This window comes from Trachurus japonicus, chromosome 13 (genome assembly GCF_045865225.1).
Source record: "Trachurus japonicus isolate A0001 chromosome 13, Traja_1.0".
In the NCBI taxonomy this organism is placed as follows: Eukaryota; Metazoa; Chordata; class Actinopteri; order Carangiformes; family Carangidae; genus Trachurus; species Trachurus japonicus.
In genome coordinates, this window is record NC_140919.1 from 19,488,400 (window position 1) to 19,509,394 (window position 20,995).

A 20,995-nucleotide genomic window follows, 5' to 3' on the forward strand; every position below is an offset into this window, starting at 1 on the left:
GCTCACTGAGCGGTGTGCGTGCGTGTGCGTGTGTGTGTGTTCAGCCTGGTCTCTGATGTAGGCAGGCTGATCACAGATCAGATACATGCGCTTCAGATCCATAAACCACCCTCCCCTCTCTCTCTCTCTCTCTCTCTCTCTCTCTCTCTCTCTCTCTCTCTCTCTGTACCGCCTTTGATCTCGCAGGGTTTGTCCTCGCTCTGCTGCTGCTGCTGCGGCGGCTCTGTGTTGTGTTGGACGGGGCTGGGGCAGCAGCGCTGACATGGTGAGCAGACCGGTGCGGGAAACACACCACCACACCTCTCGCCGGTCTGCTTTTCGAACTTAGAAGAACAGGCTCCTATTTTGTTAGCAGGTAAGCCGAGTTTTTCCATTAGTTTTTGGACAGTTGAAGCGTTTAGCGACAGACGATATACGGCGCAAACTTTTGGTTCATTTGGGAATTCACTAAGACATAAGAACAACAAACCTCCAGTCCTGAAATGAATAGTTAAAGTAGCCTATTATACATAGGCTACTAGTATTAAAGCAACACATAAAATAAGTGTCGCTTTGAAGTCAAGAGTTACAGCTACAGTGTCGTGCAGTCGTCTAACACCTATTGTTATGGATAATTTTGTGGCTTTAAGTTGGAGATGTCGCTGACATGGGGACAATATGATGGACCTCTGATACATTTTAATGTTATGGTCCCGAGTGAACACTGAAGTCTTCCCCATGTAAAGCTGTGGAAACTCTGAACTTGAACCCAAGCGCTGGAGTCTACAGTCGCAGCTGCTGACTGACTTTAATCAAAAACATCAATTAACTCTGCTACAGTTTGGACGTGCGTGCGGTTATTGTTTAATCAGTGCTTCATAGCCCACACCTGTTCTATAAAGAAAGGGCTGTTTGAAATGTGTGTAAGACCAGAAAGCAATGCTATAGTTTACACGCTGGGAATATCATCACATTGACACTTACATGTAGGAGTTGCCTGTATAGGTGTTAAGCATAATAAATAATAAATAGACACAACCAACTGTAATCTCAGTATATTGTTGTTATTCTTTTCAGCTAAAAGCAGCAAGTTGCCCATCAAAATGGTCTGGGTGCTTCAACACACCTTCTCACTTGTACTAACTGTGCATGTCATATATTCAACTCTGGTAAGTGTTTTATTATTTTATGCACTTTTTGTGGTTTTGTTTTTCCCCCCAAAAACCTTTTGTTTGTATTCTTTCTGTATTGTTCAAGGAAGCACGTAGTAGGCTACATTTTGTCCAGATTTAGATTTAGATCACAAATTCCCCAGTCCCACTGAGCAAATCCCATGTGCTGGGCTGAGATGTGATGGAGATCTTGAAAAAACAAAAACAAAAACAAACAAAAGCTAGGAAGTAGACACTGTGTTCAGATTTTATAAATATCAAATTATCCTCGTTTAATCTGATCAGAAATATTGCCTTTTATGTGGACACATTGTCTTACTTACCTATTGTATTAAGTTGTTGAGTTGACTGCCACGACTACAAGTTTTTCGTTTTTGCAGAAATTACACAAACTGCCCTTATGCCTATGCGCTATGCGATTTGTAACGCCCTGACAATGCTGTGGATCATTTTACATTTATCCACTGACTGCACAGTCGTGATTGATTGTGTCTGCTATCGAGACTCTCATGTCTGATTTTAATGACATTGTTCCTTTTCACTTCGGTTCTGTTCCTGTGGCTGCACTGTTTTCCCACAGGGCTCATTACAGCCTCATCTTATCTGATCCCCCACAAACTATTATAAGAGAGGTTACTGTTTGATGCGTAGATATGGATTGACTCTGCTTTATCTGTTATGGATAGAGGTGGTGATGAAATGCAGGAATCTCATACTTTCACCAAATGACTGTCCCCCTTAGATTCCCGTGAGGGCTGAGGAGGAGACCAGAGAATGCAGAGAGCAGGAATACAAGGACCGGTTTGGAAACTGTAAACCCTGCAAGCAGTGTGATGCAGGACAGGAGCTTTCAAAGGTTGGAACAAAAAATATTTTGAATTTACTGCCTTTTTTCTCCTCACCTGTGTGAAATGAATCCTTTGTTTTAAGCAGAGCACTGTCTTCTCTCAGGAGCATTTTCCACAGGGCCACTAAAAGGAAAAAGTATTGTCACTCGTTTATTTAGGAAAAGGAATGTGTAGTAACACAGGGGATCTATAACAGGTCAGTTGAATCAACTTCCTCAAGTTGTAAAAAAGTTGGATGGATTATTCCTGTGGTGAAAGAAAAATCCCCACACACACAAAAAAGGAAAACTGTTGAGTTCATGAAAAGAATGGACATCACTGTTTAGAAAAGTGTATCTTATCCAGGGAACCAACATTATTTATCACTTCCTCTCTTTCATGTAGAGAACAGCCAAGCCGTTATTAGCTTTTGTAGAACACCGACCCTTCTTTAATCAGTCACACCCATACTTTTGACCTTCTGCAGCTGAATGGCTTCCATTGTTTTTCTCTATTGCACCCTGTCCAACTTATTGTCTTCACTGTTTGAAACTAGCCATGCCTATGCTTGCTGCTCTCTCAGCTGGGAATACAGTTTTTTCCAACACCTTAGCCACAGGTTTTTGTGTGCTTTATACAAACAGACCTCTATAGTGTCAGTTAAGGTTGGTAAGCAAAGGCTTTCCTCTATGGCAGCGACTAAGTTCCTACTTTTGCAAGTGTAGGCATTGATGTAAAGGTGAGTAAACTATAATCACCTGTTATTTTGTGGCACCAACACCAACATTAAGAGACTCTTACCTTTTTTGGTTTAGCAAATATCTGTTGATACACTGCAGAAACCTTCTATCCAAACTAGTCATTTTCTGCCACACACACCTTTGCAGACTGTTATTACAGTAAGAAAAATACTGAGACAATGCTATTTGATCTAAGTGGTTTTAATATTTCAATAAGGTTAGTACAGTAAGAGATTTCTTTACTTGTTTAACAAACACGATAACACACTATTATTTAAACAGTACTTTTAAACAGTAGGATTTACTGCAGGACTGACACTAGATTAGTTAGGAGTGCCTAAGAAACCTGCTGTGTATGAAAGTATACCTGTTAAATTTTGTTATCATATATACTGATTAGGTATATGAATACATAGTCCCAGCTGTATGCAAAATGTTAACAGAAACAGGTATTTTTCTCCCTAATAACTTTCAGTTGAATTTATTTTACTGTTAAGTATGTTTTTATATCATAAAAAGTAATTAGAACCATAAATAAACAACATTCAGCACATAAACTGGCCGGTGTATTGACTTTAGGTGGGTTTACACTCCACTACATCTTTGAGTACTGATGAGAAAACTCTGTGTCACCCTTGACATCTGTTGCACACATGCATTTAAGCCCAGTTGCCTTTAATCTCAGTGCACACAGACATGCACTCTGTGGTTGGTAGTACGCTTCAGTAGTCCTCATGTTCCTCTGCCAGCTCAACAGGCATGAATGCCGCTAGCCACCCTGGGGTCCTGGTTAATAATTGGCTGCCTCATTCTTTCTCTGAAGGTAGCGGGATGCCGGCTCACATTGGAGACCTATGCCTGCACTCAGAGAAAGTTTCCCAGAGAAACAACTTCTGATCTGAGCTCTGCATAACCAAGACAGTCTGTCTATATTCTGAAAGGCACGACTGAGTGTTGGGAGGGAGGCAGACTTTTGGAGTCCCTCTGTGCAGCTGCCATAGAGATCCCAGAGGAATGTGGCCCAGTTTGCCTCTGGAAGCCGCTCTGAGGCCGGCTGACAAACATCAATTAGCCCCTCCACACTAACTGTAGCTAAAAGAACCACCCACTCAGAGGGAACGTCCATTAAAACCAGTTATTCTTTTCATCTCAAATATATTTCATTCAAGGTTCAGTCATTGTAAGATGCTTAGTCTCTTATGTCGCAAGAAGGTGAAGGGGGGATAACTTACCAGTGCATGCTGGAAAACTGCCAGTGGCCAAAAAGGCAGGAACACAGCTTTGATGTGTCAACATCTTGTAGTATGTAGCAAGAGTGTAACATTTCCTTCAGCCACACTCCCAGGGCAAAGGACTTCTGAATGGCACTGGCTAAAGAGAGAGACACAGTTAAAACAGTGCATTGGCAGCAGAGGGGTCAAAATCATAGTGGTCAGACATCAGCTTTGTTATTCTTGCCAGAAACAAAAGTTTCAAGAAGTGTAATATAGTGAGGGAAACAAAGGGAGTAAGACTGTGTTTTGTTTCACACAGAACTCTGCTTCAACTAACTTGCATTGTATTTTGCATTGTTTCATTACCAGATCAGATGACTGACTGCCCCTCCTCTTGTGATTCCCTCCTAATCTCAGAAATATCTCTGCGTCTGAACATGCTTCAGGTCCCAGCCAGCTCGCCCCCTCTCTCCACTCCACTCGGCTGTTATGTTTGGCAGTCTCACCCAAACTAGATGAGGAGATAGGATAGAGAAAAGGGTTTTTAAGCATCTCCTTTTTTTGAATGGCTCTGAGGTGAAACCTTCTCAAAGCTCGATATAAAATCTGAGGGACTGCTCTTAGTTTCTTATTTGTTTTTCTTGGCTACAAACTTAGGAAAAGTCTTCTCAAAGACTTTGTTTTATCTTAAACACTTGAGTAGTTGACACAAAAGCCCATAAATCGTACCTGAAAAGAAACATAAAAATATTTTCTCTCAGTTTGCAGCAGATACATAATAGAGAATGAACTTTGGATGTGTGTTGTGCCATCATTGTACCATGTACACACCCTGAATACATGGTCTTTTCAGGGAGATTTAACAAATTGAATACAGATTCTTTTGTTGATACTGGTTGCCTTTTTTTGGTAATTTATTTTTGGAAAAGGCTTATACATTGTGTACTCTTCTATTCATATATAGCATCACAGATTACCACAGAGAACAGTCTTTCTTTTAGCTGCTAAACAAGTCTAAGGCAGTGCAGGGTGTCCGCTCTGTGGAGCTTTGTTAGGGGAGATAAAAGAAGAAAGAGATCACTCCTTGATGTTCTGTATGGCCTGGATCAGAGGGGCAGAAGTTGGCTCCATTTTCCTTTTGTTTCAGCTCTCTGATCTGCTCATGTGTACGTGGCATCAGCCCCCCATCCTGCCATGTGGTGCCCCATGGACAGAGCTTGTGCCAGTCCTGGGCTTAGTGGAGATGAATCGTCCCTGGGCCTCTTCCTTCATGTGGAAGTGGGTCACAGAATCAATGTGAGGTACCTTGTGCTGGCTGCGGCTGCTACACTTTCTTAAGGATCAGTTCAGTTTCAGGGATCTGTGCTGTGACGGTTTATCTGCCCCCCACAAAACACCACACCAAACCCAAACCCAAACCACCCCCGCTTTAATCGTAGCTGCTTTTTCTTGAGAAAGATCACGGCTTGGATCTGTGAGAAACCGAGTCTTCTTTATTCTGACTTTCCCCTCTTTTATCACTCATCACTCCCCACCCCTCTCTCTCTCTCTCTCTCTCTCTCTCTCTCTCTGTCTCCGTCTTTCTCTCTGTTTCTCTGCCCCCCCACCACCTCCACTGTTCACCCTGCCCCGCTGAAGAGCAAGGCCTTATATGGAGAGTTCATAACAACAGCTGCAAAAGTCCAGCCCTAGACGGTCCACTTTGGGCCTGGCCCGGCCCAAGGGTTCAGTGTCAGGCTCACATGTGTTTGGCTGGAAGGACTGAATTCCTCATCTTCTAGCCCGACTGTGCGGTGCCATCACACGATCACATCTTTGCCTCTAACCTCCCTTTTAATTCCTTGCCAGCCCAGCCTGCTTCCCCAAACCCAACCCCCATATCAGACTCTTGTGCCCACATTCCAGCAAGACTGCATGCCCAGGCAGTGAAACGGGACACGGGCGAAGAGAGAAGAGAAGAGAGAAGCCCTGTTTGAAGCTGACCTTCACGTTAATGATATATGAGCAACCCCACCCCTTCCCCTTTCTATCCTCCTGGCTTTGGATTGCGGTGTGGCAACACTGGACAACAGGAGGGCAGCTGCTGTGGAGCTGATAATGAATGATCAATGCATGATGTCATCCCTGCAGGGTCTTTTCACTCACTGCGGTGTACAGTAATATCAGCTGTCATGTAAATGTCAGTCTGTCATTGAGGTCACCAGCCTTACGATATAATTTCAGGGGATGTGACAGGGATGTGAGATCCAGTTAGGAAAGAGACGTAACAAGACAAACATTGGCAGATTAAGTTGAGCAGCTGGAGTAATATTTAGGATTAAATAGATGATTTGTGGCTAATTTAGAGCTGGGATTTTGTTCCAGTCACCAAAAAAGAAAGAAAGAAAAGAAATCACCCTTAAACTTAAAAGACTGAATTCAACTGAGATATGCAAAACTCATACAAGCATCCAAGACACCCACTTCTTATATTTCATGGTCTTAAAAATATCTGTCAATTTAGATTTTGATTGGTTTCAGGTGAACAAACTCTCAAAAGGTGGTTTAGAATTAGATCACTCACACGGTAGTCTGAAGCTGTGCTTTTTAAGTGCACTTTCAATTGTTGAACACAAAAGAGTATTCATCTTATTTTCTCCATATACCTCTCCATAATCCTTGCCCCTTTCCTCAAGCGTTTCCTTTGCTTGCTGGCCTCTCAATCAACGGGACACTCACCAAGTCTGCTTAGAGAGGGAGTCACACAAAAACACAGCAATAAACTTGCAATAATACAACAGTGGGTGTCCTCCAGTGCCTTTATTATTCAAATGCCTGGCCTTTCTGGGTCTTGCAGCGGAAGGCTGTTCATTCATACAGGGAGAGTCAGGGAGATTATTGCCAGTGTAAAATGGACTCTCAAAAGAGGCAGGCCATTGTTCCCTTCTGATCCTGTGAGCCAATATCATTCTTTAATTCCAGACCCCCGGTAGTCCACATTCAAGCCCTCTTTTCACCAGCTGCACATCACCCCAAACCACCGACCCCACCTCTTACCCGGTGTATTTCTCCCGTTAATCCCCCCAGGAATGTGGCTTTGGTTATGGAGAGGATGCCCGGTGCGTGCCCTGCCGGAGCAGTCGCTTCAAAGAGGACCGGAGCCTGCAGAAGTGCAAGCCCTGCCTGGACTGTGGACTCATCAACCGCTTCCAGAAGGGCAACTGCTCCACCACCAGCAACGCCGTGTGTGGTGACTGTCTGCCGGGGTGAGAGGAGCGACACAAATGCACCACACACTTGTATTATTTATGAAAATTATTATTTACCAGAATACTTTGATGTAGAAGAGAAACATGTTACAACAAGCCATTGTCAGAGTTTGTGCATGTTTTCTGCTCATGACAGCTTTGAAGGTTAAAACATGTCATTTTATGTCTTCAACAGATATTACAGGAAAACAAAATTAAGTGGTTTCCAAGACATGGAGTGTATACCCTGTGGGGACCCTCCACCTCCTTATGAGCCTCACTGTAAGCACTATTCCTTTCTTTTACCTCTTCTAAAAGTTGGCCAGACATCACTGGCATATTTCTTTAAATGTTCTCATGAAAATAGGCTATTAATCGCAGCCCACAATAGGTGATGTTTTAAGATGAAACTGTTGTGTCTAAAAGCAAACATCACCACACGATTGAACTCCCAGCCAAATGCTACTAGAACCAAAACTCAAGCAGCAGTGGCACAACCAAGTCTGTACACCCACAACATGCCGGCACAAGGTCCTCGGAGTAACCAGAACCTCAGCCCTTCTAAGGGTGGAGCAAGCCATAGTTCATTCACTAATTCTCACTGAGCCAAGCAGCTATGCTATATGTGCAAATAAACGCTTGGATTTATAAGCTGAGCAGTTGAAAAGCTGAAATGGATACCACTAACATAATAATGGATTTGCCAACACTGGATTATATTAGCTCAGAACATGTCACTCGTTTTCAGCACTCAATTTGGATTAAATGAGCAAACTTCCTAGGACAAACCCTCCATTGATATTTCCAGACAAAATCTCAATAGCATGTCACAAACTGCTGCTCTGTTCTACAGTACATGTTTGTGATTCAGCACCAAGGTAAACACATAAAGGAGTGGGCGGGTCCTTGCAGCGTAATTTATTACCTTTTGTACAAGTCTGTTATGCTAAAAGGAGGCACGAGGTGTGTTACAGTACATTCACAAAGCAGCGCTCACATTCCACTAGGCTACATAATATCCAATTAACATCTTTCTTCCGGCCATTATAAGTAGTTAAGTAGAACCTTATGATTTCAGGTTTCCACATAAAACCAAAAGGCGACTGAACTTATACCTTTGGTAATTGAGTGTGACTTCCTGATGGCAGAGGAGGCTGCAGCTGTTTCTGAGGAGGCTTTTGGCAGCACGAGCATCAGAGTAGACAGAACCAGGGTTAGCACCCCTGTGCTAAATAAATGGAGGCAGCTTTCGGCTATTGGACAACCAAAAAAGAAAAAAAACCATTTCCTTCTTGTTTACAAACCCTAAATTTAAAATTTAAAGACTTAAAGATGATTTTACTAAACCGTCTATTGTTTGTTTTTAACATTGTGTCTTTCTCAACCTTGATTTCTTTTCATACGTATATTGTTGCAAGCGGCATCACTGTTTTTGTAATGAACACCAGCCTTGGGACAATTGGCCTCCCTCTGCTCATTTTTCCATCTGTGCAGCTTCCCGTTTTGATACTAGAGGAGGCCTGTGAAACAAAATGGCCATTGTGTCTGAGAACATAGCTGGTAGTTAGCTCCTACAGGGACTCTCAGCGGAGCATTTCCAAATGTTTGAAAGTCTTGCTCCCTCCCTCCAGTGTTATCTTGAGGCGGGTGGTGAAAACTTAAAGGGCAGATCATTCTAATAGGCCACACTGGCCTGGGGCAATGGTGCAGCTGTGCAGGGGAGGCAGTCACCGTCTGGGGTGGACTGTAAATCTTAAACCACCCCTCCTCTCTTCTCCTCCCTTTCCCCTAGTGGCTTTTTGGAGTGGAGTAAAAACGAGATTGTGTTTTATGGATTCCTTTAGCCTCTTTAATGTGTTTCATCTGCTTGAGTTTTTCACTGTCACGGTAGATCACGGAGAGCTGACGAGGCCATTCTAACACATACAGGCATGCAGACAGATATATGCATACACACACAGCAGCACTCACACAAGTAGAAACAATACTATCTGCTCTTTGTAGCTTATCCCACTATTGCCATTATGACTCTTTTCAACCACAGTGACACAGAATTAGAGTCTGGGTTGGTGTAAAGTGTGTAACTTTGAAATGCAGCCATGATAACTTTGATATTTTAGGCTATTGCAGCTGGAGAGCACTTTCACATGCTACTGTAAGGTTTTTGCATACAACAGAGCTCCTGATGAGGGCTAGCCAAAGGAAACATGATCCAACAAACCTCTGTCCCTCCTGATAACCTCACTGCTCCATCTTGTAACGTATTCGCTCCTGCGGCATCCTCACTGACTTCAAAGCTGTGTGCAATCAGCTCTCACCACAAATGGCACAAAACACACCAGGCTGGCAAGGAACAGGAAACATTCCTAACTACTATTGCCTGCCAGCAGTTCAAACCAAATCCTCTCAATATTCAAAAGCACGTTAACCAGAGTCACTTAAAGGTCAACAGCTCAAATGATGACGGTTTATTCTCACTGCCAGTCCAATAAAGTTATCATGCACTTGTCAAAACACAGCCTCACAACAGTTATGAAATATAGTGTTGCCACACTGTGATAAACATAAATCATTTTACCACAGTCACAACACCTTGGGTGTTTCACTTTTGTAGACACATCCAATTCTCACTTAGAGTAATGCAAATTGGTGATTTAATGAGTTGCCAGTCGTACTTGCTTCAGTTGCACCTGAAGCACAACAAGTCCTAGAGACTAAAAGTTCAAATGTGGCTTCAGAGCATGTGCTTTTATGTACAATACAATGTTTGGAGAAGCTATTCAAGACCAGACTTCCATGTGAATGTCAGAAGTTTTAAGGCAACAAGAGAGGATAAGATGAACATCGCCTTCAAAACTCATAAACTTAATATCTGTCAATGAGGCATTAACGCTGTAACATTCCCATATCTTTGAAAGTGAGCAAAAGTTCATTTTCTGGTTTATGGATTCATTCAGTTTACATGTTCAAGTTCATAATGTTAGCCAAGCCAACAAGTCACTGTAAGACACCAAACCCAAGGAGCTTCACCAGGACTGTGGTCTGAAATAACACAACTAAACAACAAAAAACAACAATTTCTATTGTGTCATTAAGAAGCAACACATTGAAACACATTTAATTATTCCACTTTCAAACAGGAATGCTAAGTTATTCTAATTTTGTAGCAAATGATAAATCTCTAGGCAGTAACTTTATTCGTAGAATGGAAAGTTCTCACTTCCAGTCTTTTAATGTCTCACAGTTAATTATAATGTGCAGCCATAAGAGACACTAGTGTTGACTGGTAAAATTCTCCTTATGCTTATTGTTCTCGTTGGGAAATAGCAGGATTCAGTGTTTTTTTTGCTAAGGTCTTCACCACATGTAACAACTTAGTAAAAAGCTTAATCCAAGGTTTTTGGTATAGTGCTCTACATTCAGGATATAACCATGATAAATGTCTTTGCATGACACAGAAGACACTCTTTTCATTCCTCTTAGCTGCACACAGCATAGAAGACTACATTCTTCTCTGTCCTGGATAAGACGGTGCTCAGTTCTGCTAAAGAAGCTCTTGAAAGGGTTTTTTACAGACCACAGTCAAAGATCCTTTAGAGGCGTAAAGAAGTGCTTCTTTTATTGGGAGTATGTGGCGTTCCATAAAGTCAACAGGCAGGGAGTCTGTGAAAGGCTGTGGTTTATTGGTCTGGTTTGTGTGAAGATAATATCAGCAGGTGAGCTCTCTTCAATGGACCAGTGTTTATCTGTGTTTGCTGCAGCTGCTGGGCCTCTGATAACAGGCCGCCTTTGTGTTGTAGGGCAGATGATGCTCACCTCGGATGAATTCAATTTGACCCTGACAATGAAAACCAAATGTAAACACGATGTTTAAGATGTTACAGGTATGTGTTAACAATACAGGAAAGTTTGTGCACAGGTCTGCGCATACTTAAAAATGACATACCGCTTTAACAGACTTCAATTATAATTATTGAGTTATTATTATGTTAAAAGAATACTACTTAATGGGATTTAGTGTTCATATATGACTTTACAGGTGTATTGTTTAGTGTGACCATTGGAGTTACATGTTGATTAAAATATGTCAGGTTCATTGAACACTAGGGAATTTTAATACAAATATACATAAACTTCCAAATAATTTTAAAGCTTTTTTTTAATATATATTCTTTTCTGGATACAGTACAACAGAGACAACAACAACAAAAAATAACACAGTAACACATGGGTAGACGTTCCATGAACACATTAATACCACACCACACACACACACATACACAATGTGGTCCCGTACTGAGATGGGCAGGACTCTGGGCCCTAACCCACCAGGACCAGGCTCCACACAGAGAGCGCTGGGAAGGATAGATTGAGGCTAACACGCTGCCTGCTCACGATTAGAAATATGCATGCACAAACATGTAACCGTTTTTAAGATCTGGCACTGGAGTGGCAATGGTTTTTCATGTTATTGACAGTATTTAGTATTTACAGAGTGTTCACTACAATGTTCCCTTACACTGCCCTCTGGGTCAAACCAAGTTTTGCAGAGCCGCTTTGAGTTTTTCTCTGCTGTTTTTCTTCTCAGAAGGAATGTTAAAATACCCTTATCCCCTATCATGGGTGGATAAAAAATGTTTACATTGCATAACAAAGAGCTCCTGGAAGTGAAAAAGTTGAAACCAGTTCCCATGATTAATATACTGAAAAGCAAACAGCAGGGCTCACTGGAAAAGGCCATTCATTATATTTGTCATAATCATAAAACATTCTCTTAAAGTTAGTTTTTTTCCCTGCATTTTGTTAAGTGGTCACTGTTTTGCCGCCTCAGTCTTTCATACTTTCACTGTTTGCTCTGTATTAACCTGCTCAGTCTGTATCCCACATTAATGATTGAGGAAAATTATGTTTGATTGCTGATAATGATCAGAGAGAATTACATGTACATGGCCTCAGAGAGAAATGTCACTCAGTTTGAGGTTTCAGGCACAATGCTATTTTTTTTTTGTTCACCAACTCCCTCTTAAAGCTACGAACCAAAGATTGATCGCACACGATGTCTGAACAGTCACACACTACTACAACTGCTGCTCTTACTGCTGCTGTTCAGTCTCAACTTGCAGTCAGAAAAAAAACGTTGCTAATCCATATCATCCTGCCATGTTTCTAAGAAACTATAGTACCACTGTTTTATAGGATATGTCTTCATCTGGAATATAAGGGATCATTTTAAGTGATCCCCTCTCTCCTCAGTGTATGTTTTTAATCCCTAATGTGATTTTATTTCTTTACTGGCATGTTATGCAGCTCTTAGTTTACATTTGGATCACAGATTGTCTCCTCATGTCTCTGATGAGTGTTTGAAAGGATAATTACACGTAACAGAAGCCAACATTTTCAAACAGCAGTGCCAGTTCATCTGTCTTGGATTGAGATATTGAACGCTAAGCTGCATTAAACCCTGATGTTCAGTATTTGTGGGAACTTGTATAATGAGCACCATTCTTGGGGCCAACATGAGAGAGTGTGTGTGACAGGTCCTGTGGGCGGGGCAAACAGTGACATCACATTTCCCTTCAGGCAGGACGAGAACCGTACCAGTAGCTTAATCATGAAATCAGTGCATGTGCATACAACTCACTGCCAGACACAATAACACACAGAAGCATAAATACATTCCTGAGTGTCGTTCAACGTCACATATACACTTGTATCTGGCCCGCACTTCACCACAGAGTAGTTGTTGTGTCTAAAACCACCAAACAAGTTTACTCACCATATTGCTATAAGCTGCAAACATCTACTGTTATATTATATGGACGCAAGTGAGATGCATTTTAAAAAAGGTTGGAGAGATATAATCTATTCTAGAGAATGAATGATGGCGAGATGAGTAAAAGGTGTAACCCTTAATAGTTGGATTTTGGATACGCCAGACATCAACAATGACGATATAAAGTAAGAAGAATATGTATTTGTGCGGAGGAGTCAGGATTAGGAGTCAATAGAGGGGTCTGCAAATAGATTAAAGTCTCGCCCTAAAATGTGTACTGCGTCAGCAAAATCCAACAATTTCAGCTTCACACCATCAAGGAATGTGGGATTAAACACATTAGGTGCATAAACTGAGGACACACAGGTCTTTGTTCCATTGAGGATTGAGGTTGCATGGCAAAACCTTCCCTCTACATCTCCACCTGAGATACCCATTTTTATATTAAGTTTCCTTTTTACAACAATTAACACACCTATTGATTTATTAGGGGCACACAATATGATTAAATCTAAATTTCATACCTTCATGTTTATCTTTACTTCACAGTTGCATTCCTCTCTGTCCACAGGCAGCGGGCGAGTGAACCTGGTGCCGCTGCCCTCGGTGGTGACCAGCCCGCGGGACATGGCCCTGGCCGCGGTCATCTGCAGCGCTCTGGCCACCGTGCTGCTGGCCCTGCTGGTCCTCTGTGTCATCTACTGCAAGAGACAGCTGCTGGAGAAGAAGCCCAGTGGTGAGTCACAACACCTGGGCCACAGTCTCCCAACAAAACATTTCAATCTGAAAAAGATTTTGAAGAATTAAGACTGACTCCTCTGATTATATGAATCAGAGGAGGGTATTTTTAAACCAATGCACCTAAGGATAGATTCACATTTTAGAGCCAAAGAGACTTTTCATGCTCCACTGTGACTGCTTTCTATAGAGACAGTTTTTTTTTTCATAAGCTAGTTTTGCATGTGGTTCTATAGAGCGAGCAGTGAACTTTGATCACCCCTCTACAGGTGCCAACGAATTCCCAGTACAATTTGTACTCTAGACAAGACTTTTACAATAAAGGAAAAGCTTGTTACTACATACTGTACTTCAAAACTCCCCCTATATATATCATTAGAAATACCAAACAGTGAAGATAAGGTGGAGATAAGTTATTTCAATTGTACCACTTGTGTGTGTTATTCACTTGTGTGTTGAGCCGGCAGCTGCATGTAAGCTGACGTTTGAAGCACATTTTCTTCTGCAGAGGCTTCAGTGCCTTTAACTGTGAATTTAAAGCAGGGAGTAAAGTGCTAGAGTTTAACATATGAAGCAATTAAAATAGAATTTATAAAGAAGAGTATCTAGAGCTGAGTATGGTTTCAGTGTTGTTTTGTTAACTACACAGACAAAGTGCCAGTTCATCTGTCAGGTCCTGGGTTAAGCCTTATTAAACCCTGATGTTGCATATTTGTGGGAACTTGTAAAATGAGCAGCATTCTTCAGGCCAAAAATGTTTTGAGTGTGTGAAACATCCTGCGGCAAAGAATTAATGACATCATGTTTCCCTGGTAAACTCACCTAAAACAAAAAGCATGGTACATAACAAGGCGTTTACCAGTTGTTTTTCTTTCCTTTTTTTTTCTTTTTTAAGTGTGTGTAAAGTAAATGCATGAGTTAAATATTTTGTCAGTCATTCCGCTTAGTCCAAACACGCACCCCACCCTTCACCCAATCCGCTACAAAATGCTAACACAGTTGTTTTTTAAATTATACAAAGGAATTTTAATCAGCCTCATGGACCCGAGGGTTGTGAGGCATTGCCCAACTCATACAAGAGCGTCAGGGAGGCAGATAGTCCACAGCACTGAGGCTTTAACCTGTCAGCAGCAATTACACTGCAAGAAAAAATCATTTCAGACTAGTTTCAGTGTGATAGTGTAGCAGAAGCAGCAGCATACCACCTCCCAAAAGGACATATCATTTATAAAGGCTTTACAAGCATGCAAGCATTTACAATATCTAAACTCAGCTAAAACCATTACTAAAGATACAGGTTGGTCTGTTTATCCCTTTTGTTCAGTACTAAAGCAGTTATTCCAAATGCCTCAAATATTGTTGATGGGTTTGTGCAATCAAAAAGTTGCTTAAATGGCCTAATGCTCTTAATATCATTAATTTATAAAGCTGCTATGATTAAAGCGGCACCAATAAGAGCTCTATGCTGTACTGGGCCAGCAGTTGTTGAGTGTCTGTGGCTGACTGTCCTCCAACGTGCTTCCTCAGCAGCGTCTCTGAGGTCCCAGGACTGTCCGTACAGCGGGGCGGAGCTGTCCTGCCTGGACCCCCGCTGGCTGCATGACTTTCCCCAGAGACCCTGCTGCCAGTGTCACCTGGGTCCTGGACACACCTGTGGTAGGTTCAGGCTGTCAAGGTTTTATGCTGCTTCTGTTTTCACTGCAACAACAATCACTTTTTTACAAGAACGATAAGCATGTTATAAAATGTGTTTTGTCAGAATCTCATGGTATGTGTGATGTTCCAGGTCCAGTCCACCTGATCCCGTCTCTGTGCTGCGATGAGAGCTGCAGTCTGGGCCGCAGCCAGGACAACAGCCCCTTCCAGTCCCAGATGAGCCTCAGTGACGGGTAAGAACAAACTGCAGCAGATTTATGCCCATGAGGAACAAAACAAGATTGATATCGTCATTTTTTTCAACTTATGTCAGATGGCAAAATAGGAAGGAGCACGCTGGGATGAACAGCTGCTCATAAACTCAATATTGCATGTAGTACATCACTTCTGCTGTGTTGAGTGAACACCTCTGTTTGAACTACCACACAACCATGACTGCAAACATTTTTTAGCCCAGAGGGAAACTGGAAACTGGATCAGGCTCTGCTCAAACATTAACCTTCCATCTAACACTATAAATATACAATCTCAGCAATGTAGCTGTTAAAATGTACTTACAGTGGCTAATCACTGGTGATTACACTCTACACAATAAATCATGTAGTAATGTAGATACAGTGTTGAGAAAATTTTACTTGACACATTGTCATTCGCCATCAGCTGGTGTTCAGTGCATCTATAGTGAACCTGGGAACAATAGGCAGGAAAACACTTAAAAGCTGTTCTTCTGCCTCGGGGGGCCGTGTTCCCATTTTTGTTACTGTTCAAGGTGCTGCAGACATAACTCAAAGTGGTTAATGACTTTGAAGTCTTTGAAGTGCTGAGAGCAACCAGAGATATCTTGCATAAATGAAACACCGCAGGGTGTGGCTGTGAACAGAGATGCAACGTGATAATAACCACACCTATATAATGTTGCCTCAGAAATACACACCTGGATGAGGAGGGTGCTTCGGGAGGACATCCAGAGTCCACTTCCGTCAAGGCTGGTGGGATTATGGGGAATTCAGAGCCTGCAGAACGACTGGGAAAGGAAGAGGAAGAGGATTGCGAGGGTGATGAGGAAGAAGAAAAGAGCAGATCAAGGGAAGATTCACCGGAGAAAACCAGACAGAGCTTCAGTGAAGCTGCGACAGATGCACTTCTTCCCAAACAGCAACCATCGTCTCAGGAAGGTGAGTCCTCACAGCTCTTTGATCCAAGTCTGCGTTTCACTTGGTGCATTGAGACACTCCTTTGACATTTAATAGTAGCTGCCTCAGAGGAAAATGACAAATCACATGTCCACACCTACATAGATAGAAAACAGATGCGTTTAGATTCATTACATACACTCGTGTAACTTCAGAGTTCAATTAAGGGACTTATTACTGTATCTAACTGAAGATTCAGGCTCTCAGAATCTCAGATGTCGTTTGTAAGGACCGGGACATTTTTCTGCGTGTGCGTCCATGAAGAATATCTGGTAAAAGACAGAGATAGCATGGTTCTTTGATGTAGACAAGACTATCCTGTTTTAAGTCGGCCTCTGGTAGATACGTTACTAATCACTGCGTGTCTGTGTTCCTCTTCCTGCTCTCTTTCCAGGATGACATGGACTTCTTTGGCTCATGTTCCACCCTTGAACCACCCTGGACTCAACAACAGCCGCGGCCAGATCCCGTTTCAGATTACTCACCAGCTCTTTACCGCCCACACACACACACACACACACACACACACACACACACACACTTTGAAATGCCTGCCGCTGACCTCAGAGTCCCTCGTCAAAGCATCCAAATGGAATATGTACATACGAGCAAACAAAAGCACTGCTGAGGAAACGCAAAGCACAAGGTCAAAGGCATACACACACACACAAACACACGGAAACACACACACAGAATGTGAACTCACTGGCCAGAAGGTGAAATTGAATGAAGTTCGAACGTGGAGGAGCATTGACTTGTTATCACGGAGCAAAGTGAATCAAATTGAGCCTCTGCTCTGCCTTGAGAATGTCTCACATCTTCACATGTAGGAGGACGATCTAGCAGCTGGTGTTATGAAGCTTTTGTGTGTAAAGGTAACAGTTGTCAAATTTGAGGCGTGAATAAAAGTGTCAAGAGTGATTATGTTGCACATTGAAGACAATCTTAATAACACGGAACAAGTTAAGACGAGGAATGTTAAAGTGATAAATATGTTGTAGATACTGTAAAATAGTAAATAGGTCAATATTTTTGTAACATAGACATGACTGACAATATGTTTGCTTTTCCTCCTCCAGTTATAGTGTTGATGGATGTGAACGGTCACTTTCACATATCGTTTTTGTAAATAAACCACGTGAACAAGTTTACATGCTGACGAATCATATGCTCTCAACTCTTTATTCAACTCATGTACGAAAATGTTTGACAAGTGAAGCTTCAGTGGCTAATGTATCCTCAGTGTTTGCTGCTACCTAAAAAAAACAAGAAAAGAATCCCACATGAAATGACTGGCAAACGAAATTTAAGTGCCAACTACTGTGTGAAGTCGAGGCCAAACAAAACAAACATTTTGTGGATGTCAAACTGAGATAGGAAATCTTAAGAAAAATAATAAAATAATTGAAGAAATTAATAAAAAACAAGTTTGTCAGGCAGATTTTCCGTTAAAAATTTGGCATCTCAGCCCAAAAAGATACAAACTTGACAACAAGTCTTCTCCAGAGCCAAAGAAGATAGAAATTAAAAACAGTTTTTACAGCCTCATGACAAGTTAATTGATTTTGATATGTCATGTTACTGAAGTGCCTCTTCAAGTATAACGAGTCTCTTTACTAACATTTGGACCGTGTCTAAGTTCAAGTAAAGTGCAGCCACAAATCCAAACAAACTGCAATGTTAAAGCCACCCAGCTCGTTCAGTGTTGGCGTGTTCACACCTTCAAGAACCATGTGAAAGTGCTCCGAGCCGCCTGCCTTGGGTCGCAGATCTGAGCTAGGGCAAGCAAGGACACCGTTGCAGGGAGCAGCTGCAGTCCCGGCTCAGCTGATAATTACCGTCTGAAACAGATGCAAACAGTCGCTGAAAAAAAGCATCTGCAGGAATAAGAGAAACTGAAGAAATCCGAGTTACAAGTGACTCCACTTTAAAGTTATTTTTGAGCAGCTGAAAAAGTATAAAAAATGAAGTTTCCAGCTCAGCTTTGAATAAGAAAGTTCAGATCAGAGCTGACCACAACTTTCCTATTTACAACTGAACATTCATTACACAAAATGCTGGACTCCTCCTCCAACACCCCCCTCCATTCCCCTCTGTCAGAAACTCCTGACAGACAAAACAGATGGAGCGGTATTAATTTAAAGTCTAAACAATGACCACATGACAGGAAGAGCAGATTAGGAATTCTTCCTCACGCTGATTTGATCAGGAAAAAACAATGTTCTGCCAGTGTGTGCGCTGAAAAAGGGATATTTCATCAAAGGATATTAGCAGTGGAATTAATAGGTTAATGGAAATAAAGGCAAATGAAAACATTTAAACTCTGAGGCATTTATAAGGATATATTACATTAGAGTACATTTTCTGTTCATTTTGACATTGTTCAGTGCTGAGAAAATGTCACAAAAAGGTATGTACAATCTCAAAATTGTGTAATCGTGTGACAAGCGACTGTAACATGTTGAAATCACATTATTGTTGACAGAAGGGAGTCTACGGTGATGGGAAAGTGTGGGTGAATGGGACAGAACTGACCACGATTAGCAACCATCAATATTTAGATATAATCAAAAGTTTTCAGATGTTGGCATCAAGTTTTTAAGTTTTATCATTTTACCTTTTCCTGTCATAAACAGAGTCTGATAATTCAATGAGACTTTAAAAGAAACCAACGACATATAAATTGCAAACAATTCATGAACTAAAAATGCTGAGGAAGAATGAGTGTGCACTTTGCTGCCACGGCCTTCACCTCATGGCTCAGCAGCAAAAGATTCAAGTCAGTGTCCGCTCCACCTGAGACGTCTCTCAGCTTTCAGAGTCCATGATGAAGACCTCAAAGTTTGGGTTGAGCTCCGACACCAACGCGTCCACGAAGTCCTCGGTGGTGGGCCGTCTCTGTAGCATCCCTGTCACACAGGAACACAGGTTTAAGAGTGTGTGTGTGTGTGTGTGTGTGTGTGTGTGTGTGTGTGTGTGTGTGTGTGAGTGAGAGAGGAAAGAAAAAGCTCTGGCGAGGCACTGGGATGAACTGGTTTTCTATTTACTGTCACTCCATCTCACCTCATTCTAATAGGAAAATTACAGATTTTCTGATCCTTTACATATTTCTGCCTTGAAGTCACTGCAGTGGTTTTGCAGACCAGCGCTACTCTAATAGGGACTTTTTTTTTCTTTTTTTTTAAGAAATCCTTTGAAGCAAGTGCTATTTTTATCCCAAATTAAGTTAAAATCCAATTAAGTTCCTGGATCCAGGCTGCTGCCCCTGAGGCTTTTGACTCCAGCTCTCCTGCAATGTCCTCCACTGCGGATGGTTTTATTTAGACTCAGGGCAACGTTGGATTTCAATTATTTGATATGAAACGATGAGAAAATTCCCACATTTTGGACGACACAACTTCTTTATTATATGCAATTATTAAAGATGGTGAGCAGCACTTTTTGTTTCACTGGGCCTCCCATACTCTCCTTAAACTGATTAGAAATGAGAAGAGCAGACTGACTGTAGTTAAGCAATTCTATGAAATTCTCAACATCTTCCCTTTCACAACTTAACGGTATGTTGTACATTTCATAGATCTTTATAGGGGTGATACTGAGCTCACACACATATATACAGCACACACTCTCTTTACACCATACTGTGACTAGTGCCATGGAGTAAATATGACCGTGCAGCCGTGAGCAAGCCCTGGGAATGTCTGTCTGTGTTTTGAGAGCCTGTCTGCCAGCTCATGCATGGAGGACTCCCTTGCTCGCTTTACAATTCAGCTGCACGCCGGCTTTGAAGTCAGTTCATTTCCCCTTGTATAGCTGCCAATGTAAATAGGCGCTCTCCCCTCCCCCGCTTTCCTGCATGGGTCACCTCCAACGCACACACGCACACACATACACACATACACACAAGCATGTCTGCACAAGCACACATGAATGGAGACGCAAAGAGTTTCACACAGTGATCCTGAATGTACGGACACACATCAAGATATGGACAGTCGAACATGGACACACACAGACGCACCTACACACACACACACACACACACACACACACACACATTACTGTCATTACTGCCATCCTGAAAACAGGCTGAGCAGGTAGAAACTGAGTGCAGTTCTGTCCTGGCCCTGCAGTGAATCTCCTTGCATGAGAGCACCAGAGGAGGGATTATGATCTCCTCTTACCCACCGGTCGCACCCTGCCCCTTGGCTAAAAGATGATACCAGCGTACAGGGGGTCCCCCACTCACTGCAACCGCAATGCCCCCAGATCCCTGGGAACGAGGCAGCCACATGAAAGTGATAATTTCCAACCATAAATGACAGTCCTAATTAAAGAGCTGGAGGATGTTTCTGCTGTGACCACTCTGTCGACGTCTATGGCATTTGAGCACCGCTTCAAAGTGGAGACCACAATGTTACGAACAGTTGAACAGGTGAATTAATAAACGTTAATACAGACAATATTTAGGTCAAC

The 20,995-nt window shown here is 42.1% G+C and overlaps 2 protein-coding genes across 4 annotated transcripts in view; one reads left to right on the plus strand and one right to left on the minus strand.

Moving 5' to 3' along the window:
- On the plus strand, nucleotides 1–17,670 carry tnfrsf19 (tumor necrosis factor receptor superfamily, member 19). 3 transcript variants are annotated; one of them, XM_085795220.1, is made up of 10 exons: nucleotides 1–355; nucleotides 1,057–1,148; nucleotides 1,894–2,007; nucleotides 6,999–7,177; nucleotides 7,356–7,441; nucleotides 13,504–13,668; nucleotides 15,198–15,326; nucleotides 15,457–15,559; nucleotides 16,251–16,501; nucleotides 16,914–17,670. In XM_085795220.1, the coding sequence occupies exons 2-10, from the start codon at nucleotides 1,083–1,085 to the stop codon at nucleotides 16,916–16,918; spliced, it is 1,098 nt and encodes a 365-aa protein (XP_085651346.1). In that variant the 5' UTR covers nucleotides 1–355; nucleotides 1,057–1,082; the 3' UTR covers nucleotides 16,919–17,670. The 3 variants fall into 3 exon arrangements, 2 of the variants coding, with proteins under 2 accessions (XP_085651346.1, XP_085651347.1); XM_085795221.1 differs by having other exon boundaries at nucleotides 166–355; nucleotides 15,201–15,326; XR_015037463.1 differs by having other exon boundaries at nucleotides 182–355; nucleotides 15,457–15,943; nucleotides 15,987–16,501.
- Nucleotides 17,670–20,995, minus strand: part of LOC146975877 (mitochondrial intermediate peptidase-like) — a 27,795-nt gene continuing 24,469 nt past the window's right edge. Inside the window, exon 19 of the mRNA XM_085795218.1 lies at nucleotides 17,670–19,428. Coding sequence (XP_085651344.1) covers nucleotides 19,328–19,428 — 101 coding nt within the window. The 3' untranslated portion in view covers nucleotides 17,670–19,327. The remainder of the gene's footprint in view (nucleotides 19,429–20,995) is intronic.